General features: G+C 32.3%; 2 protein-coding genes across 2 annotated transcripts in view; both read left to right on the forward strand.

Annotated features, from left to right (window-relative positions):
- The window catches only part of LOC136418599 (uncharacterized), a 31,680-nt gene extending 12,216 nt beyond the window's left edge, over positions 1–19,464 (forward strand). The window contains exons 9-25 of the mRNA XM_066404703.1: positions 13,888–14,350; positions 14,408–14,637; positions 14,697–14,910; positions 14,996–15,150; positions 15,205–15,448; positions 15,631–15,679; positions 15,805–15,956; positions 16,306–16,413; positions 16,533–16,676; positions 16,736–16,852; positions 16,945–17,085; positions 17,145–17,171; positions 17,436–17,477; positions 17,541–17,588; positions 18,692–18,866; positions 18,921–19,087; positions 19,228–19,464. Of these exons, the coding sequence (XP_066260800.1) occupies positions 13,888–14,350; positions 14,408–14,637; positions 14,697–14,910; positions 14,996–15,150; positions 15,205–15,448; positions 15,631–15,679; positions 15,805–15,956; positions 16,306–16,413; positions 16,533–16,676; positions 16,736–16,852; positions 16,945–17,085; positions 17,145–17,171; positions 17,436–17,477; positions 17,541–17,588; positions 18,692–18,866; positions 18,921–19,087; positions 19,228–19,464 (2,713 nt within the window). The remainder of the gene's footprint in view (positions 1–13,887; positions 14,351–14,407; positions 14,638–14,696; positions 14,911–14,995; positions 15,151–15,204; positions 15,449–15,630; positions 15,680–15,804; positions 15,957–16,305; positions 16,414–16,532; positions 16,677–16,735; positions 16,853–16,944; positions 17,086–17,144; positions 17,172–17,435; positions 17,478–17,540; positions 17,589–18,691; positions 18,867–18,920; positions 19,088–19,227) is intronic.
- On the forward strand, positions 17,732–18,242 carry LOC136418646 (neuropeptide-like 4). Its single transcript, XM_066404760.1, has 2 exons — positions 17,732–17,851; positions 17,941–18,242. Exons 1-2 carry the CDS (start codon positions 17,840–17,842, stop codon positions 18,199–18,201), a joined length of 273 nt encoding a protein of 90 aa, XP_066260857.1. The 5' UTR covers positions 17,732–17,839; the 3' UTR covers positions 18,202–18,242.
- Positions 19,465–21,671: the final 2,207 nt, after the last annotated feature.

Raw genomic sequence — 21,671 nt, forward strand, 5'->3', positions numbered from 1 at the left:
TTATCTTAAAACTAAACATAAACATAAAAATAACAAAAAAATAAAGGTGGATGTCTCAGTCTAAACTATACCAGAACATAAATAGAAATTAATTTTAAAAATTGCTGGCGCTACTACGTATACCTACTTAAAGGGTATGGATTACGAGACGAAATCTATGCCTATTCATAAACAAATAAATCATAAGATTCATTGAGTCCAACGATATATCACACTTATGATTTATTAAATGGTTTAGTCCAAAAACCTCATACTATTTGCATCACGCATGATCTAGGAATACTCAATATTTTTGATATCTCATAATTAGAATGCCCTGCATCATGTAAAGCAGTAATTCTTCTTCGATTAAACGTAGAAATTTCACGACCTGGCATTATTAATACACAAAAATTTAAAAAAAGGAGTACACTAGTCACTTAAGAGAATACGCTGGTAGGGCCAGTATTTGCAAAAATATTGATAATAAAATGTGGATTCGTGATCGACATCTTTTTGGTGCCTTTTTTGTCTCCTAAAAACATATAATTATTATTATATTATATAATAATTTTTTACCGTAATAAGAAAAATAACTAGCTTTAATCGAATCATTTTATATACAGGTTGTTTCACGAATATGGACCTCTATCAGTATCTTGAAAATTATGGCTAGGAAAATGTTGAAATTTGGGTACCATACTAAAGTGGAGATGATCTATTGATTAAAAATATTTTCATGAAAATATCACTTCCGGTTATACCGGTAATGAATATCAACTCGCTTATTTTGAATAGAACACTATATATTATATCAAATTTCGATTCTGCGGAACATTATAAACATTTTTCATGTATAATGTTCTATACTTAAATTATACGGTTTTTGAGATATTTAGCATTTTCTGAAAAAAATTACAGTTACAGTCATTAATATATTTTCTAATAATTCGCTAATAGCTTGTTATTTTTTTTATATATTATATAAATATTTTGTAATGAAATTTTGAACTATTGCATAAAATGTTTTACTAACTTTGGATCAGTGAGTTAAATCATCCTTTTTCATACAAGGTGTGAAAAAAAATTGTCCAAGGTGTCCAAAATTGTCATTCAAAAATTGTAAAAACTCTAATTTTTTAAATAGGAACCCCTTATTTTTTTAATGAATACATATTTAACACCAAAAATACTTTCAATTCAACTGTCTATATTTAAACCTAACCGTCATCATTCTATTTCAAAAAAACACTTCAATGTTTAGTACTCAACTGATTTATTTTAAATGACATCAAGAATTATTAGATTGGGCCTGCTAGCCAAAATTTAAGTATGGTGATACCCGTAAATTATACAAAGGAAATTTATTTCATATGTTTATTTTTTATGCTAAATGTATCAGAGCATGAACCAGAACATGTCATACATTTGGTACTCCACATCCACAAAAAACAAAACTATCACGAAAAGTCCTCAGACGCATACTTGCTAATTTTAAAATTAGCCAACCTGTCAAAACACCTTATAGAAGAAACAAGTCTATTGTTGATGACGAAATCAGAATTTAAAAAGCTTAATACTAGATTATTTTAAGTAATAATAGGGGGTTTATTTTTGCATATCCTGTACGAAAAAACATGATTTAACTCACTGATCCAAGAACAGTAAAGCATTTTGTACAACAGCGCAAAATTTCATTGAAAAATACTTAACCATTTGCGAATTATTAGAAAATACTTTAATGATTGCAATTGTCATTTTTTTTGGAAAATTCTAAATATCTCGAAAATCGTAAAATTTAAGTATAGAACATTATACATGAAAAATTATAATATTCCGCAGAATCAATATTTGATATAATATACAAGGTGTTTCATTTAAAATAAGTGAGTTAATATTCATTTCCGGTATAACCGGAAGTTGTATTTTCATGAAAATATTTTTAATCAATAAACCCTCCACTTTAGTAAAATACTCAAATTTCAATTTTTTTACTAGTGATAATATTCAAGATACGGATAGAGGCGTATATTCGCGAGACACTCTGTATAGGAAAACTTTTGACATTGTGTATTCTTAGGTGCTAAATACCGTGAAAATCTTATTTAATAAAGTTACTCGCTGCTTTAATGAGTAACTCGCTTTTAATGAGTAACATTAAAAATTATAATAGCAATTCCGACAATATTTTTTGGGACGACTGTAATTTATTGGGGTTTTATGATTTCCCACTCTTAGCTATGTTACCAAACATTTTGAAATAGACTATAATAATAATAATTACAAAAAAATTAAATTAGTGACTCGAAAATCCCACCACTCTAAGCTAGGCAATAGTCCAACCGGTCATAAAATGACCTAACATTCCGTAGCATGTTACAGATAAGATTTTGGAATGAGTTTTAGATTTTTACTCAGAGTTCATCTAAATTATTAGCCCTATCGAAGTCATAAATGTTATATTTTACGTGCTTCCACAGAAAAAAAAATCGTTTGAAAAGAGATCTGGAGATCTGGCTTCCCACAAAATATATCTTGCCTAATATATTTGCCTAATATAATCTTGCCCTAAAGTAAGTCGTTGTGGGAATGTTTGGGACAAGTATTGCTTGACCAAATGACTATTACGCACAGAGTATCCATACTGTTGAAACCAGATCTCACAGAATCGATTCTCAAAAAATCTCTGAATTTCGAGCACAATTTATTGTTGAAGCAAGTTCAAGTACTTCGAGTCAGTAAAAAGTCCTTCAATGAAAAATGGACCGATTACGTTATTATCCAATATGCTTCTCCAGACGTCCAATTTTTGAGAATATTAAGTCTGTCATCAAAAAACTTGTGTACAATAGGTACGTTTTTCCGAAACCAATATCGCACCCGCGGACAATTAGGTCGATTTAATGATGGAAAGGTCAACTCGTCCCTAAACATAACATTTCTAAGAAGATTGTCGTCATTATTTGAGTATTCAAATACTATTTCGCAAATTCTATTCTGCAAAATTGATCTGCGGGAAACATCTTTTGAGTTCTTTAAGATTTGTAGGATAGATAACCATTTTTTTAAAAACTTTCCTACATATGAACCATAAGTTCCAACTTCATCGGCAATGTGTTCGATAGGGACAGTGGAGTCTTTATTCGCTATAGCAAAGATCTGGATCTCTTTGATCTTAACGTCTTTGTCGAGTGCAAAGGGGTTCCGGTGCGCCTTTGGTGAAACACCTCCCAGTGCCTCAAAATTATGGATAATTGCGTGCAACGTCGATAAAGTGGGAATTGGTCTATTTTTGCTTCACAAATGTTTTCAAAAAAGATTGCATGATTTGATGATAAGTCTGACCTTGGCAATACCATTTTACTATTTAAATTTTTTTGGGAGTATAATAAATGTTCGACATTTTTAGAATAACAAATTTTTGTAACAATTAAGAGAAAAATACATTGCCGTTTCACTTTTCGTGCGTATATGTAATAGCTCGAAGTAAAATAATGTCCTGCGACCGTTTACGCATAACTTCGAGCATAATAGTAGGGTGAAATTTGCGGTTAATCAATTCTGACATGTTTTACCCATGTTCAGCTCACGCATAAAAGCACAGTATGTGTTAGCTAGTGGCTAGTTGAATCAACGCTTTTTGCATTATAAAGGGTTTTAACGAGCTAAACTTATATATATATTTGAAGCCCCTTCTCCAGTAGGTATCAAAATTTCGATTTTGAATAAGATATACAGGATATAACAGATCATCATGCAGATATTTCAGGGGTTAATAGTAATCGGTAAAATAAAAAGAAAATGTTAATATACCTATAGCCAAAAACGCAACATTTTTGACATACATTGATTTTTCTAAATGGAACCTTTTAAGTAATTTCATAAAAAAAATCGCAAGGCGTAAGATCTGGAGATCTTGGCGGCCATTCTATTGCGCCTTTTTTGTTTATCTATCTCCTAGGGAAAATCTCATCAAGATACTCTCTCACAGCCATAGCGTAATGTGATTATGCATCATATTGTTGGAACCAAATGTTACTGGCTACTTGTTCTCCATTTTCTCCAGGAAAAATTGTGGCGATAGATGAATACATTTTGGTCTACAATAATTGCAAGTATGATACATTGTTTAATTTTTTTTCTATGAAAAACAACCCGACGAACTGGTAGCCGATTATACCCATCTATACATTGAGTTTTTGCGGATGTTGTATACATACAAAGACTGCATCCAATGAGAATTGTTTGTAGACCAGTAACGATAATTTAAGCAAAACGTTACTTCATCCAAAAATGAAATTCTAGAAATGAACTTATTATCCTGGATGCCTTTTTTTTCTTTTTTCTCCATCAGTTCACAAAATTCCATCCTGCAATCAAAATCCTCAGGTGTCAACCCTTGGGTAAGGGAAATTTTGTATGGATGAAATTTTTCTCGTTTTAAAAGATTGCATACTGATTATGCATATACATCAAATTCATCGGGAAGTTTACTGGTAGACTGTATGAGGTTTTCATCAATCGATAAAAAAATGGCTAGAGCTTTATCGGCACCAGTTACTGTTCGAGGTCTTTCACATTTTGGAGCGGCTTTCGTACTTCCAGTTTATTGAAATGTTTTATTAATGCGACAAACTACAGGTTGATTCACGTAACTGTTTCATTAGAAACTTTTGTATTTGTAACTAATCTAAATTTTTCATGTTTGGAAGTTAAACTGATATAGATACACTCTACTTTTTTAAAATATTTTGAAGGTCATATCACTTACAGTTATACCGGAAGTCGAGGTCAACTTCCTTATTTCAAATAGAACACCCAGTATATTTTTGCATTTTTGGAATCTAGTGATTAAGCTGATTAAATTCTTATTAGGTACTCCTATACCTAAACCTAACCGTTTAAAAGATATTTTGGTTTCAAAGAAAAATCTTTCTAAAACACCATTTCTATAAAATTTAACATTCTCAGCTATTATTGAAGCTGGCTTTACGAAAATTTGCTGACATGTTAACTAGATATGGCAGATTAGGTTAATGTGAAAAGTTTTTATAAATATCATACAGGGTGTCCAAAAAAACACGTAATATTTAAAGAACTTTGATAGCAAAAAAGTCGCTTATTTCAAATGAAACTCCCCCTATATTTTTATATGTCTAAAATCTAAATTTAATTTTTAATCGATTATTACTAAACATCCTTACACCTAAAATTAACGATTTTGTTCTAATTTGCGATTTTTTAATATTGTACAATAATAATTCTAAGCATCTTAGTTGGCTTTGAAAAGAACATGGCTGCTTCCTGTAAAATGCGGTCATGTAATTATCAATTTAATAAGTTCGCTCAGCAGTTTAGAATCATGAACTTTAATAATACTTATTCAAATAGTTATATTTTAAATTTATTCTTTATTCATGGAGAATGTAACAAAGTTTTGGAGAGAATTTGCCGTATATTCAACGAAAGATATCCGCATCTTCCGAAAATTACAAAAAATCAATTTAGGATATTGAAATGAAATTTTTTAAGACATGGAAAAGTCGAAACTAAAATGTCTTATTCTAGTCCCATCATAAATAAAAAAATAATAAATAAAAACAAATAAAATAAAATTAAAGTAAATGTTCAATATGACCCCTATTAACTTCTAAACATTTCAAAATTCTGTTTTAATCTTCATGTTGTGTCACTTTATTAATTGTAATGGGGTGAAGATCTTCAAAAGCTTCTCGAATTCTATCACAAAGATTTTGTTTACTTTCTATGGAAACTTCATAAACCCGAGATTTTATATGACTCCATAAAAAGAAATCTAGGGACGTCAAATTGAGTGATCTTGGCGGCCATTTCCATGGTCCGTTACATCCGATCCACCGGTCTTCAAATGTCCGATTCATCTTTTCATAAACTTCATGGGAAGAGTGAGCCGGTGCATCGTCCATTTACGGTACCAAAGAGTCTGTAGCATATTAAGAGGTAAAGTGTCTAAAAAGTCGGAGACAATACCTCTTAATATATCTAAATATCTTAAATTGTTTAAATTTTCATTGTAAATAAAATATCTTGCTTCATTACTCATAATCATGGCAAACACATTAACACTAAAATTATCTTGATGACGGGCCTCTTTGAATATTCGAGGATTTTTTTCTGCCCAATAATGAAGATTTCTTCTGTTTATAAGCCCCACTTTTGTGAATTTTGCTTCGTCTGTCCATATAATATTTGACAAAAATGATGAATCTTCCTGAATATGAACGAGCATAAATTCACAAAATTTACTTCTTCTAACTTCGTCTCCCAATTTAAATGACTGTACAATTTTATAAGAATAAGAATGCATTCTATGTTTCTTTAGAATCCTCTGAATTGATGAATATGATGAATCTTTAAAAATAATTAATGGAAGATAAACAATTGCTATTATTAATAGCAATAAAAGTACAAACTTAAATCATTAGAAGCAGTTCGAATAGAAAAATTCGAATTTACATTAAAATATCCTAAAACGGTGATTTTATTGTCTTCGTTATTTATTATGGGTCTAGAATAAGACTTTTTAGTTTCGACTTTTCCATATCTTAAAAAATTTCATTTCAATATCCTAAATTTGTTCTTTGTGATTTTCGGAAAATGCGGATATCTTTCGTTGAATATACGGCAAGTTCTCTCCAAAACTTTGTTACATTCTCCATGAATAAAAAATAAATTTAAAATATCACTATTTGAATAAGTATTATTAAAGTTCTTGATTCTAAACTGCTGAACGAACTTATTAAATTGATAATTACACGACCGCATTTTACAGGAAGCAGCCATGTTCTTTTCAAAGAAAAACTAAGATGCTTAGAATTATTATTGTACAATATTAAAAAATCGCAAATTAGAGCAAAAGCGTTAATTTTAGGTATAAGGATGCTCAGTAATAATTGATTCAGAATTAAAAGGTTCTAGACATATAAAAATATAGGGGGTATTCCATTTGAAATAAGCGACTTTTTTGCTATCAAAGTTCTTTAAATATTACGTGTTTTTTGGACACCCTATATGATATTTATAAAAACTTTTAACATTAACCTAATCTGCCATATCTAGTTAACTTGTCAGCAAATTTTCGTAAAGCCAGCTTCAATAATAGCTGAGAATTTTAAATTTTATAGAAATGGTGTTTTAGAAAGATTTTTCTTTTAAACCAAAATATCTTTTAAACGGTTAGGTTTAGGTATAGGAGTACCTAATAAGAATTTAATCAGCTTAATCACTAGATTCCAAAAATGCAAAAATATACTGGGTGTTCCATTTGAAATAAGGAAGTTTACCTCGACTTCCGGTATAACCGGAAGTGATATGAGCTTCAAAATATTTTAAAAAAGTAGAGTGTATCTATATCAGTTTAACCCCCAAATATGAAAAATTTAGATTAGTTACAAATACAAAAGTTTCTAATGAAACAGTTACGTGAATCACCTTGCATACTTCTATCAATCGGTCTATCCGAATATTTCTCATTGCTATGAGACACACCCCTTCGTAAGTTCTTTTGTGATCTCTATACCTCAAAAAGATTAAAATTTCAATTCTTCTCGTTTTTCGTTGCTTCTCAAATGAACGATACATATTTTTGATATACTAACTGCGACAGAAGTCTAACAACTGAATTCAACTACTAATGAATTCTATGAAAATACAATATTTTGTATCTAAAAAATTGTTTATGTTTAAGACAATTTAGAATTTCTACGTCTTATTGTCATTTTACAATCTCGTTCAAAGTAAATAAGAATGGATTGTCTATTTAGGAAATAAAGATTAAAACTTTTAATCCTTTTAGGATATGGACTTGTTTGTTGTTGTATTGTTTTTAAGGAAATTGTAGATCCAATTTTAGCTCTGAGTGTACAGTTGTATCCTTTATTGAATTACCTTTCATTTCATATACTATAATGGGTGCTTTTCTATTTGAAAATAAAAAGTTAGTAGGGGTAGCTGGATAGCGGCAAAAAATGTGAACATAGAAAATAATGTATTAAATGACTTTTTTAAATAAAATTTTTTAAATATCGGGTTTATGAAAGTTATAAACGTGTTACAATACTTTTTACAAGCGCTATTGTATGTAGAGTCCCGAACAATGGGTCTTAACACTTTGAACTTAACAGCTTAAAGAGCTGAGAGACCTATATAGTTTGTAATGAATTACATGTTTTCCAAATTTCAAGTTGATATCTAAAAAACTAGAGTTGTGAGAAATAAAAGAAGATTAGTAGCAGATTTGAACACCCAGGATATCTGAAAGCTTTGAGAAATAGGAATCCAATTTTGTTGTCTTTAGATTTTTTCTAAGCTCAAAGACCTTGCATTTAGCGAATTGCAGTCATTTTTTGGAACACCTTATTTACAGTGTGTAGTATTTAACTCGAAATATCGAAATATCTCGAATATTAGGCATTTTGTAAAGAAATGGTTAGTATTAAACTTCTTCAAAAATCATTCTTAAAGGGAAATATGTATATTGGTGATAAAGTAGGTTCCCCTCTACCACGGTATGGACGAGGTGGAAGTTAACTTTTGAATTTCAAATCGCAATCCCCATTTTTTACAGATTCAGATAATACGGCTAAAAGTAAGAAAAAATTGATCGAAACATTTTTTTCTATTCATGCTAGAAAACGCTGTAATTGACGAAATTCAGTTCATATCTTAAATGGCAACTTCCACTTTTAAGAAAATTCTATGGAACAAAAAGAATTCTACAATATGATAATAAAATGTGATAAACAATAACATCAACAAATAAAATATCTACTTTTAAACATTCTGCTATTAATATTGTTTCACGATAGAGTATTTGATCGTAAAAGAGAAAATTGAAATAATTTTGGTGTATGGAGAAGCTGGTAGACATTTAGATAAGTCTGTCACTCTCCACGCTCAGTGTTTTCTTGAAAAACTACGATTCCAGACTTCTCTCTATCGTATAATTAAAAAAAAAAAGATTAATGAAGGGATTGTAAATCAGAAGAAAAGAAATAGCCCAGATACCGTGTGTGGAAAAAACAATCAAATTGCAGTTCTAGGTGTTGTGGTTTTTAATTCCTAAGTGAACACAAGAGAAATATCAGAATTATCAGAAATTTTTCATATAAGTGTGTGGAGAATGCTGAGGTTCATTCTTATCATGTCTGTATACACCAAGACCTCCACAAGGAAGATTTAAAAAATCATTTAGACTTTTGTGAGTGGGCACTGGACTTGAAGAATTCCGTTTCTATTATTCTTTGATGAATCATCGTTTACAAATCATGATACAGTTAAGAGGCATAACATGCATTACTGGATTGTTGGAAATCCGTGTTAGCTTCGCCAAGTTGTGCACCAGCGTTCCTGAACTGTCAACGTATGGTGTGGAATTATTGGCAATGAACTTATCGGTCCCCACATAATTTAAAGCAACTTAAATGGTGAAATGTACCGGAATATTTTGGGAAAGAACTGCCCATATTACTCCATGATTTAAACTTAGAAATGCGTCAAAACGTGTGGTTTCAACATGACGATTGTCCGGCTTACTATTCTACGGTGGCATGGGAAGTTCTTAATTGTAATTTTAACCGTCGATGAATTGACAGATCTGGTCCGGTGAATTGACCTGCTAGATCTCCAGATCTTAGTTCACGGGATTTCTTCTTATGAGGATCTTTCAAAAATCAGGTTTATAAAGAAATATCAATGACACGTGAAGATATGATTCTGCGAATTATAAACACTTGTGGCAATATTTCTGAAGACATACTTTGTAGATGTGAAGAGTCTTTTAAAATACGGATAAATAAGTCCATTAAAGTTCGAGGACACCATTTTGAACATTTATTTGAAATAAAAGCTATATAAAAATTCACGTTTTCATTAATTCTAGAACAGATATCATCAAACCTTTCGGTAAATCATAAGTAAAAGAGAAATTGAATTTCTATAATTACAGTATTTTCTAGAATGAATCGAAAAAAATATTTTTGACAATTTTTTTTTTATTTTTAAACATATTACCCGGATCTGTAAAAAATGGAAGTTGCCATTTGAAATAAAAATGTTAACCCACACCCCGCCCATACAGGGGTGGAGGGAAATCAACCTTAGCACCAACACATTTCCTGCTCAGAGTGATTAAAGTGTGATACTAAACATTTCTTTATAGGATGCCTCGAGATATTATGATATGCCAGGTTAAATGTTACATCCTATATTTACACATGTATACAGGGTTATTCACGTCATGCTACACGGAATATTGTGGCTAAAGTATTCAATATTTCGAATTTTTCTTTTTTGCGATGTGTAGAACTCATATAGAGGTACACTCTCAAATTATTTTACTTTTATACAGGGGGTTGTAAATAAGTGAAAAATATCAAAGTTATATTTTTTTAAATGGAACACTCAATATATTAGTACCGTTTTAGGTTCCTTGAGAAAAATAAATGTAAGTTTGATTAAGGTTTACCTACCCTAAACCTTAAGGATTTTGAAATAATTGAAATTTTGTAAAAATGTAATACAAATTTAAAAACTTTGCTTTAAAGAAAGTTTAAACTGGAGTAAGTCGAAATTCACATCAAGCCTCAGACATGAGGCATATTTCATGCCATAGTCATGAAAATTTAGATATCTTATACAGTGTGTGAAAAAAATGAATTAAAAAATGTATTTACTTTAAAGGGTATTAACTTGCTTAATTTAAATGAAACACCCTATATTTTATTACTCCAAGTTTCAGATTGAAATATTACCGATCGAAAACTATTATACTTTCCTATACCTAAACGTACAAGTTTTCCTTGAAAATTAAGATTTTTAAAGAAAGTAGAAAATCCTATTACTTTCTGCATCAGTTGCCATGGTGACATCTGTTCATCATTTCAAAGTATTCTCAATACTCTCGACTGTCTTACGTTTTCGGTTAGGAAATTAAATGAAGTCATCATCTTTCTATTTTTTGTTTTAGTTGCCATAGTTACGTTTAAAATGTCAAGCGTTTTTATTGTATTGTATTGATCCATTAGTGTAAGAAAAGTTTTTCTTATCACATTACTTTGATTTCAATTTAACTAATTTTGTTACAATGCAGCGTTATGTAAAAGCAGATCGAATCGACATGATTTTTATACTTGGGGAATGCCACCAAAATGCTTTACTCGCATCACGAGTATATGCTCAAAGATTTCTTGACCGAAACCATCCACAGAATTTGACTTTCAAGCTACTGTGAAATCAATTCAAAGAAATTGGAAGTGTGGCTTATAAGAAAGCTGTTAGAAACAAACCTGTAACAGACGCAGAAGAAAATGAATTTAATGTGCTTAGTGCTGTTGTCGAAAATCCCCATGTTAGTCAAACCCATATTTCTAAAAATACCAACATAAGCCAGTCGAGTGTATCAAGAATACTTCGAAAACATAAGCACCATCCATATAAAATACATCTATGCCAAGAACTTTATGGGACTGATTTTCAAAAAAGAATTGAATTTTCTATGTGGGTAATCGATCGAGTAGCGGAGAATGAACATTTTTTTGATTCAGTACTATTCAGCGATGAATGCACATTTCATAACAGTGGTTTAGTGAATAGACATAATTTTCATTATTATTCGGACAACAATCCTTATCAAATGAGAATAATAAATAAGCAACAGAGGTGGTCTGTAAATGTTTGGAGTGGAATTATGGGAAGAAATGTTATTGGTCCTTACTTTTTTGAACACCATTTAAATGGAAGATCATTTCATCAGATTTTAACCAATAATTTACCAATTTTATTAGAAGCCATTCCATTAAATGTAAGGAGATCTATGTGGTTTCAAATGGACGGTGCCCCTCCACATTTCCAGCATGAAGTCCAAGAATTTCTCAACATTAATTTCCCTAATAGATGGATTGGAAGATGCGGACCTCAAAACTGGCCAGCAAGATCACCGGACTTAACTTCGCCAGATTTCTTCTTATGGGGTTACATAAAAGGAATCGTTTACAATACTCCACCCATAACACCAAAGGATATGAAAAATAGAATCAGGGAAGCGTTTAAAAGTATATCTTCAAATATGTTAAGGAAAGTTGACAACTCATTCCAAAATAGAGTCCAATTGTGTATAGAAATGAATGGTCATTATTTCGAACAACATCTGTAAATTTATTTAAGTCGTTCTTTCTTCACAAAATTAAATTTTTGCCATTTTTTTTATTTATTGTTAGATTTGATTAAATATGAAAGTTGTCTTGTAAATTACCAAAATGATATTGAAAATATCATAAATAAAGAATTATCCGAAAAAAGAATGCACAAATATGACTCTTCATATTGACATTTTAGATGTCACCGTGGCAACTGATGCAGAAAGTAATAGGATTTTCTACTTTCTTTAAAAATCTTAATTTTCAAGGGAAACTTGTACGTTTAGGTATAGGAAAGTATAATAGTTTTCGATCGGTAATATTTCAATCTGAAACTTGGAGTAATAAAATATAGGGTGTTTCATTTAAATTAAGCAAGTTAATACCCTTTAAAGTAAATACATTTTTTAATTTATTTTTTGCACACACTGTATAAGATATCTAAATTTTCATGACTATGGCATGAAATATGCCTCATGTCTGAGGCTTGATGTGAATTTCGACTTACTCCAGTTTAAACTTTCTTTAAAGCAAAGTTTTTAAATTTGTATTACATTTTTACAAAATTTCAATTATTTCAAAATCCTTAAGGTTTAGGGTAGGTAAACCTTAATCAAACTTACATTTATTTTTCTCAAGGAACCTAAAACGGTACTAATATATTGAGTGTTCCATTTAAAAAAATATAACTTTGATATTTTTCACTTATTTACAACCCCCTGTATAAAAGTAAAATAATTTGAGAGTGTACCTCTATATGAGTTCTACACATCGCAAAAAAGAAAAATTCGAAATATTGAATACTTTAGCCACAATATTCCGTGTAACATGACGTGAATAACTCTGTATACAGGGTGTCCCAAATAAAGTGAGTTCCATGGGGATTATGGAAGCGGTAAGAGATACAAGGTAACTTAAATTAGAAAAAAGAAGCGCATTGTTGTTACTTTGGTAAGTCCAAGGGCACCTTTGTGATACATGGTTCTAAAACTTTTTTTATTGTCTATTCGATGGCACCAAAATCCAATATGGTGGCCATAAGAAATAACAAAGTTGGATATAATTTCTCGAAATCTAGAAGGCCTGGAAAAATTCTGAAAACGCCATTCAATTGGCAGTTGTCGTTAATAAAAAACTGCCAAATTTGGTACAATTTACTCAAACAGTGTACTCATAATTTATGATTTTCAAAAATCGCAGTCTTCAGTTTTTTGCTCATATTTTGACAACCCCTGTGCATATTTTTAAATTTAGAACATTTTCTAAATGGGCACAAAAATGCTCTTCTTTTTTCTAATTTAAGTCACCTTGTATCTCTTACCGCTTCCATAATCCCCATGGAACTCACTTTATTTGGGACACCCTGTATACATATATACAGGGCGTCCCGAAAAATTAATCTCGAACCCTTGTAATTTTTTAGAACGTGAAATCTACGTAGACTTACAATAAATATGAATTAAGTGATAAAATTAAAAAATGGATTAATATGTTGGCTTTGATTCACTTGTTTGCTTAATTTCTCCATCTACTTTATGACTGTTTATGCTCAATTTCATTATCTACCTATCTGGAATAATCATTTGTAATTTGTAGCAGAAAATAAATTTTTCAATTAGCAATTTCAATTACTCTCAATTGTCTACCTAAATTTATCATTATCATTTTCTTTGCATTGGAAAGTTAAGTCAAAAATGTTTATTAAAGTAATCTGTTGACGAGGAGTTTATTTTAGATTAAAGCACGAAATAGAAGTAACAAGGAAACTGTTAGAAAAATCCCGAGTTAAAGTTCTCAAAATTAAAGACATACTAGCGGACTATGAGAAAAAAGTAAACCTTCTGCAACTTCAAGCTCTAAAATCTTCCAAAGCGGTAAAAAAGAGTGAAGAAACATTTTGCTTGTGTTTAAAGGACAAAGACACCAAAATTAAAACCTTGAAAGCAACAAATGATATTTTGGAACAAACTGTGAAAGATAAAACTTGCTTGTTGAATGAAAAGAACGAGGAAATGAACAAATTGAACGAAAGCATCAATTCTTTAAAACAAGCTTTTGAGGAGACCACTACAAGATGTTCATTATTAAACGAAATCAATCAAAACTTCCTGCTGTCTATTGACATATTAAGGGCTGAGCTGAACAATTCTGCGAGTGAAGTTGAAAAACAAAAGGAAACAATTCAGAACCAAGAACAGGTATCAGTTTTGTAAATATTTTGCTGTATGAATTTACAAGAAAATTTCTTACTATAGAAAATTTGCGATTTGAACTGTGTGTACAATGAAATGGTAGCAAGAACAAGCAAACGAAAGGACAGCTCTAAACTTTTAATAAATAACAATTTCCAAGAGCAAGAAAAAAAGACGCGGCAAACAAGTCCATTATCAATACCAGTGGAGGAGGCAGAAAAGCAAAAAACTATAATGTGCAAGTTTCCAGAACTTGAGGAGACAGTCAAAGAATATGAAGCATTTTCTGTCCAGTATTTTTAACCCATAGTTAATAGACGGTTTTTAAATTTAAAAAAATATATATTTGCAGATGTAAGGATCTTGAAGGCAATTGTAAAGATGTTCACGAAAAGTTTCTACTTTCTGAAAACAACTTCAACAAACAGAAACGAGATATGAGTAGATTAATTGGAGAACTTACAGAAATAGTCAAGGAATATAAAGTGACTATATCCCAAATATCTGAGATCAATAAGCAGCAGGAAATTATCATTAATAATCAAGGCATGGCTCTCTCGACGAAGGTAATTTATTAGTGACCAACTGTCCAGTAGAAATCACTGTAGATGTAAATGTCTCCTGAGTAACTATTATTTTCTTAAACCTTAGGAAGTAGAGTTAATTTTAATAAAAAAAGAATCACATAGCTTCAAAAACAAAAGCAGGCTATTGGAACAGGAAGTTGAAGACCTCAAAAGAGACCTTTCTGACGTCTGCAGTGAAGAGGCCAGTCTCAGCATTTATAAAGAATTAGAGGAATTAAAGTGATATCCTTGCACATCCCTGAACTTTTACACCAATGTCATTAAATCTTATAGGAAAGCTCTGAATATAGAAAAAGACAATCAGCTGATCAAAGATAAAATAATCCAGGACCAGTGTGAAACGATCCTGAACTTGCAGAGCCAAGTGAAACAAAAATTTCAAGAGTTAACACAGGCCCTAGATGTCAATCAATATTTGCAGAGAGAAATCGACAAGATTAATGAGAATCTGATGATGAAGCACGAAGAGTTGGGTCTAGAAATTGACGAAAATAGAAGTCTCATTGAAAAGTTGCGGGTAAGAGAAACTTATTAATATTTTGCTTTACATTATGAAATATTTAAATTATGCAATTGGAAAACGCATTTCCACAAAAGATAGTGCCACAAACATAAATATTCACATCTGCAGTTAAAAAACTAGATTTATATTTTTAGTAAGTTAAGGTCCTTATAAGGGTCGCAGAAAATGGTTTCTAGGGAGTACAAATCGGCTGTTTATTGTTTAGCAACAAAACAAGCTTCTTTTGCAAGAAAATAGCGTGAAAACTCAAAGCTCGTGACTTTATAATCACTATTAATAAGTACAATATTGAGTCTACTTTTTCACACGGTAAGAGCAACCAAGTGTTGGATAATGTATATATTTTTGAGGTATTAATGCTCTAATAAGTATTCTTCGAAGCCACATTGGTACCTACTTGTCCTGCATTTCTAAAATACAGGGAGCTAAAAACCAACATTGGTCTTTGCGAAAGAGTTCTGGTCATTTAAAAGAAAATTTAATTTATGGATCTATGCTAGCGGTAGTCATTTCAAACCATTTTTATAGATTTTTAAAGCGTTAATTAATAAATTAAAGCGTTAATAAAAAATAATTTTTTTTAAGACTTCTTTATCGTCCAGTAAAACTAAAAAAATAACTTATGAAAATCCTTAGAAGATGCTTTTTTATATAACTTGCGTTATATTGCGGCACCTCATTCCGATCCCCTCGCAAGATCCCACTTGTTATACTATAAAATCACGTGTTTCCTTACTGGTTACATGAACAGCTATTATTACCTGTAATTGTGTGCATTATTAAATTTTAATGCAAGTCTGCAAACCTTTTTTTTAAGAAGTTGAGGGGAATCTGTGAAATAAATTTCGAAGGCATGGCACAATGGCAATCTAAGTTGCCCTCTTAGTGTCAGATTGGTGTCTCCATCCAAAGAGCGCCGACCGACCAAACCCCCTTTCCTCTTTTCATCCGGAACCGCAGTCAGGCGTTACTGCGATTACTTTTGTGTTATCTTTATCAGGTGTTAAATTCTTTTATTCATTATTGTCTGTTTCTCCGATTTTCTTCTTTTTGTTTTTCTTTCATTATTGTCCTAAAGGCACCGAAAATTTTTTTCCAATGTTCTTTAAATATCATGAATAAGGCCGCTACGTTTTCTCTATCGACTTTGAGTCCAAAACATAATTCTAATTCGATCCTGATGTTAGTCCATTTAGGACAAATAAATATCGTGTGTTTCGCGGTATCTATTTCTTCGCAATACTAACAATTTGGATTGTTCATTTTGCCTATTCTATGTAGATATGCATCAATGATACTGTGACTCGTAAGCTCTTACGTGATGAAATAATACGTTATTGTCCATTTCTTAGATACCCACTCTCTGACTTCACGAATGGAAATTTTTGTCCATCCGTCGTAAGAGTCCCATTGGCTCTGCCATTATAATAATGTTTCATCTTTGATGTCGGTTCTGTTTATATTTTCTCCATCGATGGTTTGTAATTTAGTTATTTCCTCGATTCTCAGTCGAATCGGTGGAATGCCTGCCAAGACAAAGAGACTCTTGGTCGGTGCCTGTACGCATCAAATTAATCTGCAAACCTGAGCGGTTACCACCACACCCTAACAGATGGGGTCAAATAGGTGCGGTAAGCCGAATAATCATTGTAAGCTAAAGACGCTGTCGCATACGTACAGTAAACGACAGGATAAGCCAAAGGAGATGCTACCAATAGTGCGTTGTATACGGAGACCCCGGATTTGTCTTTGGAATCAATTTTTACGTCAGGACTTGTTGAAGCTACGGCTAAAATAGCGGCAAAGATCACTTGCATAGAGAAAAGCATTATTCTATTTAAAAATCAAACACTAATAGTGTAATATTTACAATCACTTTGCTGTCCATTGTTGGATTTTGGGGGTACTTGGCGTAAAGTTCGCAGTAAAATGATAAAACTTGAAAAATGTGGTACCTATTGATATTAGACTAATGTTTTAGACACCATGCAATGCCACGGTCATATTAGCCGTAATGGAGCATGTACGTGATTGTCCTCTTGCATTTTAAACAGGTGTTGAAATGGTAATTGTTCACTTGAACTAGTTTACATCGTTTTCGGGAGGTTTGTTGACTTCAAATAACATGGCCCTAGTTAGTTACATAATGACTTACGCTTTGTTGAAATAATAATGGAAGAACAACAGTTTTTCAAGGTGCAGTACGTAAAAGACTTTAAGCTTCTAATTATTAGTCGTTAAATCAAGGATTCATGAACTTAATATTCAAGAATAGTACGTGTTATGTATTTCGAAAAACTGACCTTAAGGTATATAAAGCGCTCAAATTCTTAATACGTTATCAGTCCACTTGTATCGGTCAACACTTCATCAAAGATATTCAAGATGTACAAACTTGTAAGTATATTTTATAAGCACCTTTTAAGCGCATTTGGGGCAGCAGTACATACCAGCGTCAAATTGTATATTTTCATTCATTCTATTAGATTGTATTGTCATTTGCCGCCCTTTTGGCTGCCTCCCTCGCCGCTCCAGCTCCGGAAGCTAAAGCTGATCCGACGCCAGAGGCCAGAGCCGACCCCGAAGCAAAACCCGGATTAATTGCCTACAGCTCCCCCTTAATCACCGCTCCTTTGGCTTACTCTACAGCTTACAGTGCTCCTTTGAGCTATGCCGCAGCTCCTTTAGCTTACAACGCCTATCCAGCGTATTCTGCCTACTCAGCTCCTTATGTTTCCGTGTGGTAGTTAATGGTGTTAGACGATTATTCCTATATGAAATTTGAAATTTAAATAATCAGTGTAAATGCTTTATATGTAGTTTTTTAATTATAAAAATGTTAAAAGTATTTAGCAAATACAATTACTCAGCGTTGGAAAAACTATAATTGTTTTTAAATACATTTTAATTTGTTGAATATAATTGTATTTAGACCACAATTTTGATGATGTTTTCTGGATATGGATGAGTGCCGTAAAAGTTGAAGGATTTGAGCTCTAATACCGTATTTTCATAAAGGAACGCGAACAGAATAAACCATAAACTTGGGGGCAGGAGAAAAGCTAGAAATTAACTAAAATGGGTTCGGAAATAAGGACGAAAAATGTGGTGGAAAAAAAATTTTAGCAGTGAACGATTATGTATAACAGTGAATGATTATGTGGTTGGCATTCGATTATATTTCACCTATTCATAATTTTATTTTCAGGCGATTATTGAATATTTTTTTGTCCTCAGATCTTAGAATATCAGAAAAGTCAATTATCCGAAGAAACAAGAAACTTCGAAGCGATATTGCAAAATCTTATACAAAAATACAGGGAAAATAAAAAACAAAAAGCTCTGTTAAAAAATTTGGAGGAAGAAATCAGTGAGCAAAAGAGGGAGTGGGATTGGCAAAAGCATTCATTAGGTTTTGTTTTGATTCCTCATATTTCCATTTCCATACCATTGTTAATTACTCCAGGACAAGAAAAGGACATAGCCGTTTGCGCAGCAAAATTCGCTACACAAAAACTAATAGACACTTTGGAAAACTTCCGAAGACACATGAATATACAGAAGAAAGTACAGCTTTTACTCATTAAAATGTTATACGAAAAAGATAATCAACTCAGATTCATCCAATCAAAGGCAGGTGGACTAATTTATTCCTTCAAAATCGTTATAATTTATAGATTAAGTTCAACATTTTTTCTGCTTTATTTTTTAGTACAACTCCCACCAAAGATAAATAATCTGGTCAGTAATTTATGGTCTCTTAACTTTAACAGGTATGCAGCATAAACAACACTAAAAAGATCTTCCAACCCAGAGAATTGTTGCTGAACAACATTGCAAAGCAGAAACTTTTCTTCCAAAAACCGTTTGAACTAACGAGTTCTGCATCTAATCCAAACAAAAACATTTCCTCATTCTCGAATTCCAATATAAAACCCGAATGTGCAGTTTGGAGATGTCATGGAAAATATTTCAGAATTGATAGTAAAGCATGCGCAAAGTCTGGATAAAAATCACTTGGCTCCCTGCGCCAACATCAATAAGTGGAAGGTATAAGTAGCAATACTTTGAATACCATGGAAGAACTTAGTCAATAATCGTCAATCAGAAGGATTTGTTTAATTTACCACAGTGAGGTTTGATTATGGGCATTAGGAAATGATAACTCAAAAAAATACACAGTGGGTCTCCTAAAAAGTTTCTCATTTAAAAAAACAGGATGCGATGACGGTCTGTATTAGGCCAAGCCATATAAATGACAGAGGTATGAACTTATTAATCTTCCATTAAGATTCAATAAAAGTTATGTATTAGGTTGTTCGGAAAGTAATTTCGTTTTTTCCCGACAGAGGATTTAATGGTATTTTTTTGCACTTAACCTCACACTTAAGCCATATAATTTTTATATGCTTTGAGAGCTCATATAACAAGGCTTGTGTGTGAAACATTTCAATTAATTCTACGCAGTAGTTTTTGGTTGGTGCCCTTTTAAATATGGAGAGCGATAAGCAGCATTTTCGACATATCCTACTGTTTTACTACAGAAAGGGTAAAAATGCTGTTCAAGCCAGAAAGAAATTGACCGATGTGTATGGAGAAGGTGTGTTGACAGTACGCCAGTGTCAGAACTGGTTCTCTAAATTTCGATCTGGCAATTTTGATGTCGAAGATGCACCACGTTCGGGAAGGCCGGTTGAAGCTGATAAAGACGCCATAAAGGCATTAGTTGATGCGAACCGTCGAATAACAACACGTGAGATCGGATTGAAGTTAAATTTATCGAATTCAACAGTTTATGACCACTTGAAAGGCCTGGGATTATCCTCGAAGCTCGATATATGGGTTCCCCATGTTCTCACAGAGAGAAATCTGTGTCGCCGCATTGACGTCTGCGATTCGCTTCTCAAACGTGACAAAAATGATCCGTTTTTGAAGCGCATCATTACTGGGGACGAAAAATGGGTTGTATACAACAACGTCAAACGCAAGAGGTCATGGAGCAAAAAAGATGAATCGACTCAAACCATTTCCAAAGCCGATATTCACCAAAAAAAGGTGATGCTGTCTGTTTGGTGGGATTTTAAAGGAATCGTTTTTTTTGAGCTTTTACCGGATAACACAACGATTAATTCGGAAGTCTACTGCCAGCAGCTGGACAAACTGAAGGATGCACTTCAACAGAAAAGACCCGAACTAATCAACAGAAAAGGTGTAGTGTTTCACCAAGACAACGCGAGACCTCACACAAGTTTGGTCACTCGCCAAAAGCTTTTACAGCTTGAATGGGACACAATGCCACACCCACCATATTCTCCAGACCTGGCACCATCGGATTATTATTTGTTCCGGTCACTCCAAAATTTTTTAGACGGTAAAACTTTCATCTCAAATGATGAGGTCAAAAACCACCTCGATCAGTTTTTTGCCAGCAAAGACAAAAAATTTTATGAGCGTGGAATTATGCTACTACCAGAAAGATGGCAAAAGGTGTTGGACCAGAACGGCCAATATATAATTTAATAAAGCATTTGTTTATTATACGAAAACTGTCATTCATTTTCACATAAAAAAACGAAATTACTTTCCGAACAACCTAGATTGTTCGGGCTAAAGCCAAAATTTGTAATTTGAAGGAACATTTTTAAGTCAGAAAAAAATGAATTTACCTAAAATCTAAAAATAAAACAATATTCGGGGGATCGTATTTTAAAATTAGTTATGGGGCTTTATTGAGGGGTGAGGTTGGGCGATGACCAAGGACAAACCAAGGAGCGCGGCGGACTTCCCTGGTCGGAGATATTTCTTGAGGATAAGACGATAAAAAATTTCACCCAGAGTGCTAGACTTGCTAAGGCCGGCCCTGTTAGTTGACAACTACTTCTGGTCAAACCAAAACTGACAGGAACTTCACAATTTTTAAAAACAAATAATACACGTCGAACTTGGCTTCATTTTTAAAGTTGGTATCAGAATAAAATGTTTTCCTAATACACTTGCAATGGAGGGGTCGGGCGAACAACCTTGCATACGGAACAACCCTATACAGGGCGTAAAAAATTAAGACAAAACAAGAAAATTGGCATTATTCTTGTTCCCGGTAATCCGATGTAAATAGAAATCTAAACGTTATGAAAATATTTTTAAATGAAATATCCCCAACAACTTTAGAAAATTTTCAAAATCTTGAGAACTGCAGGTTGACTTTGGCAGATTGATG

The sequence above is a fragment of the Euwallacea similis genome, chromosome 36 (assembly GCF_039881205.1).
Source record: "Euwallacea similis isolate ESF13 chromosome 36, ESF131.1, whole genome shotgun sequence".
NCBI lineage: Eukaryota > Metazoa > Arthropoda > Insecta > Coleoptera > Curculionidae > Euwallacea > Euwallacea similis.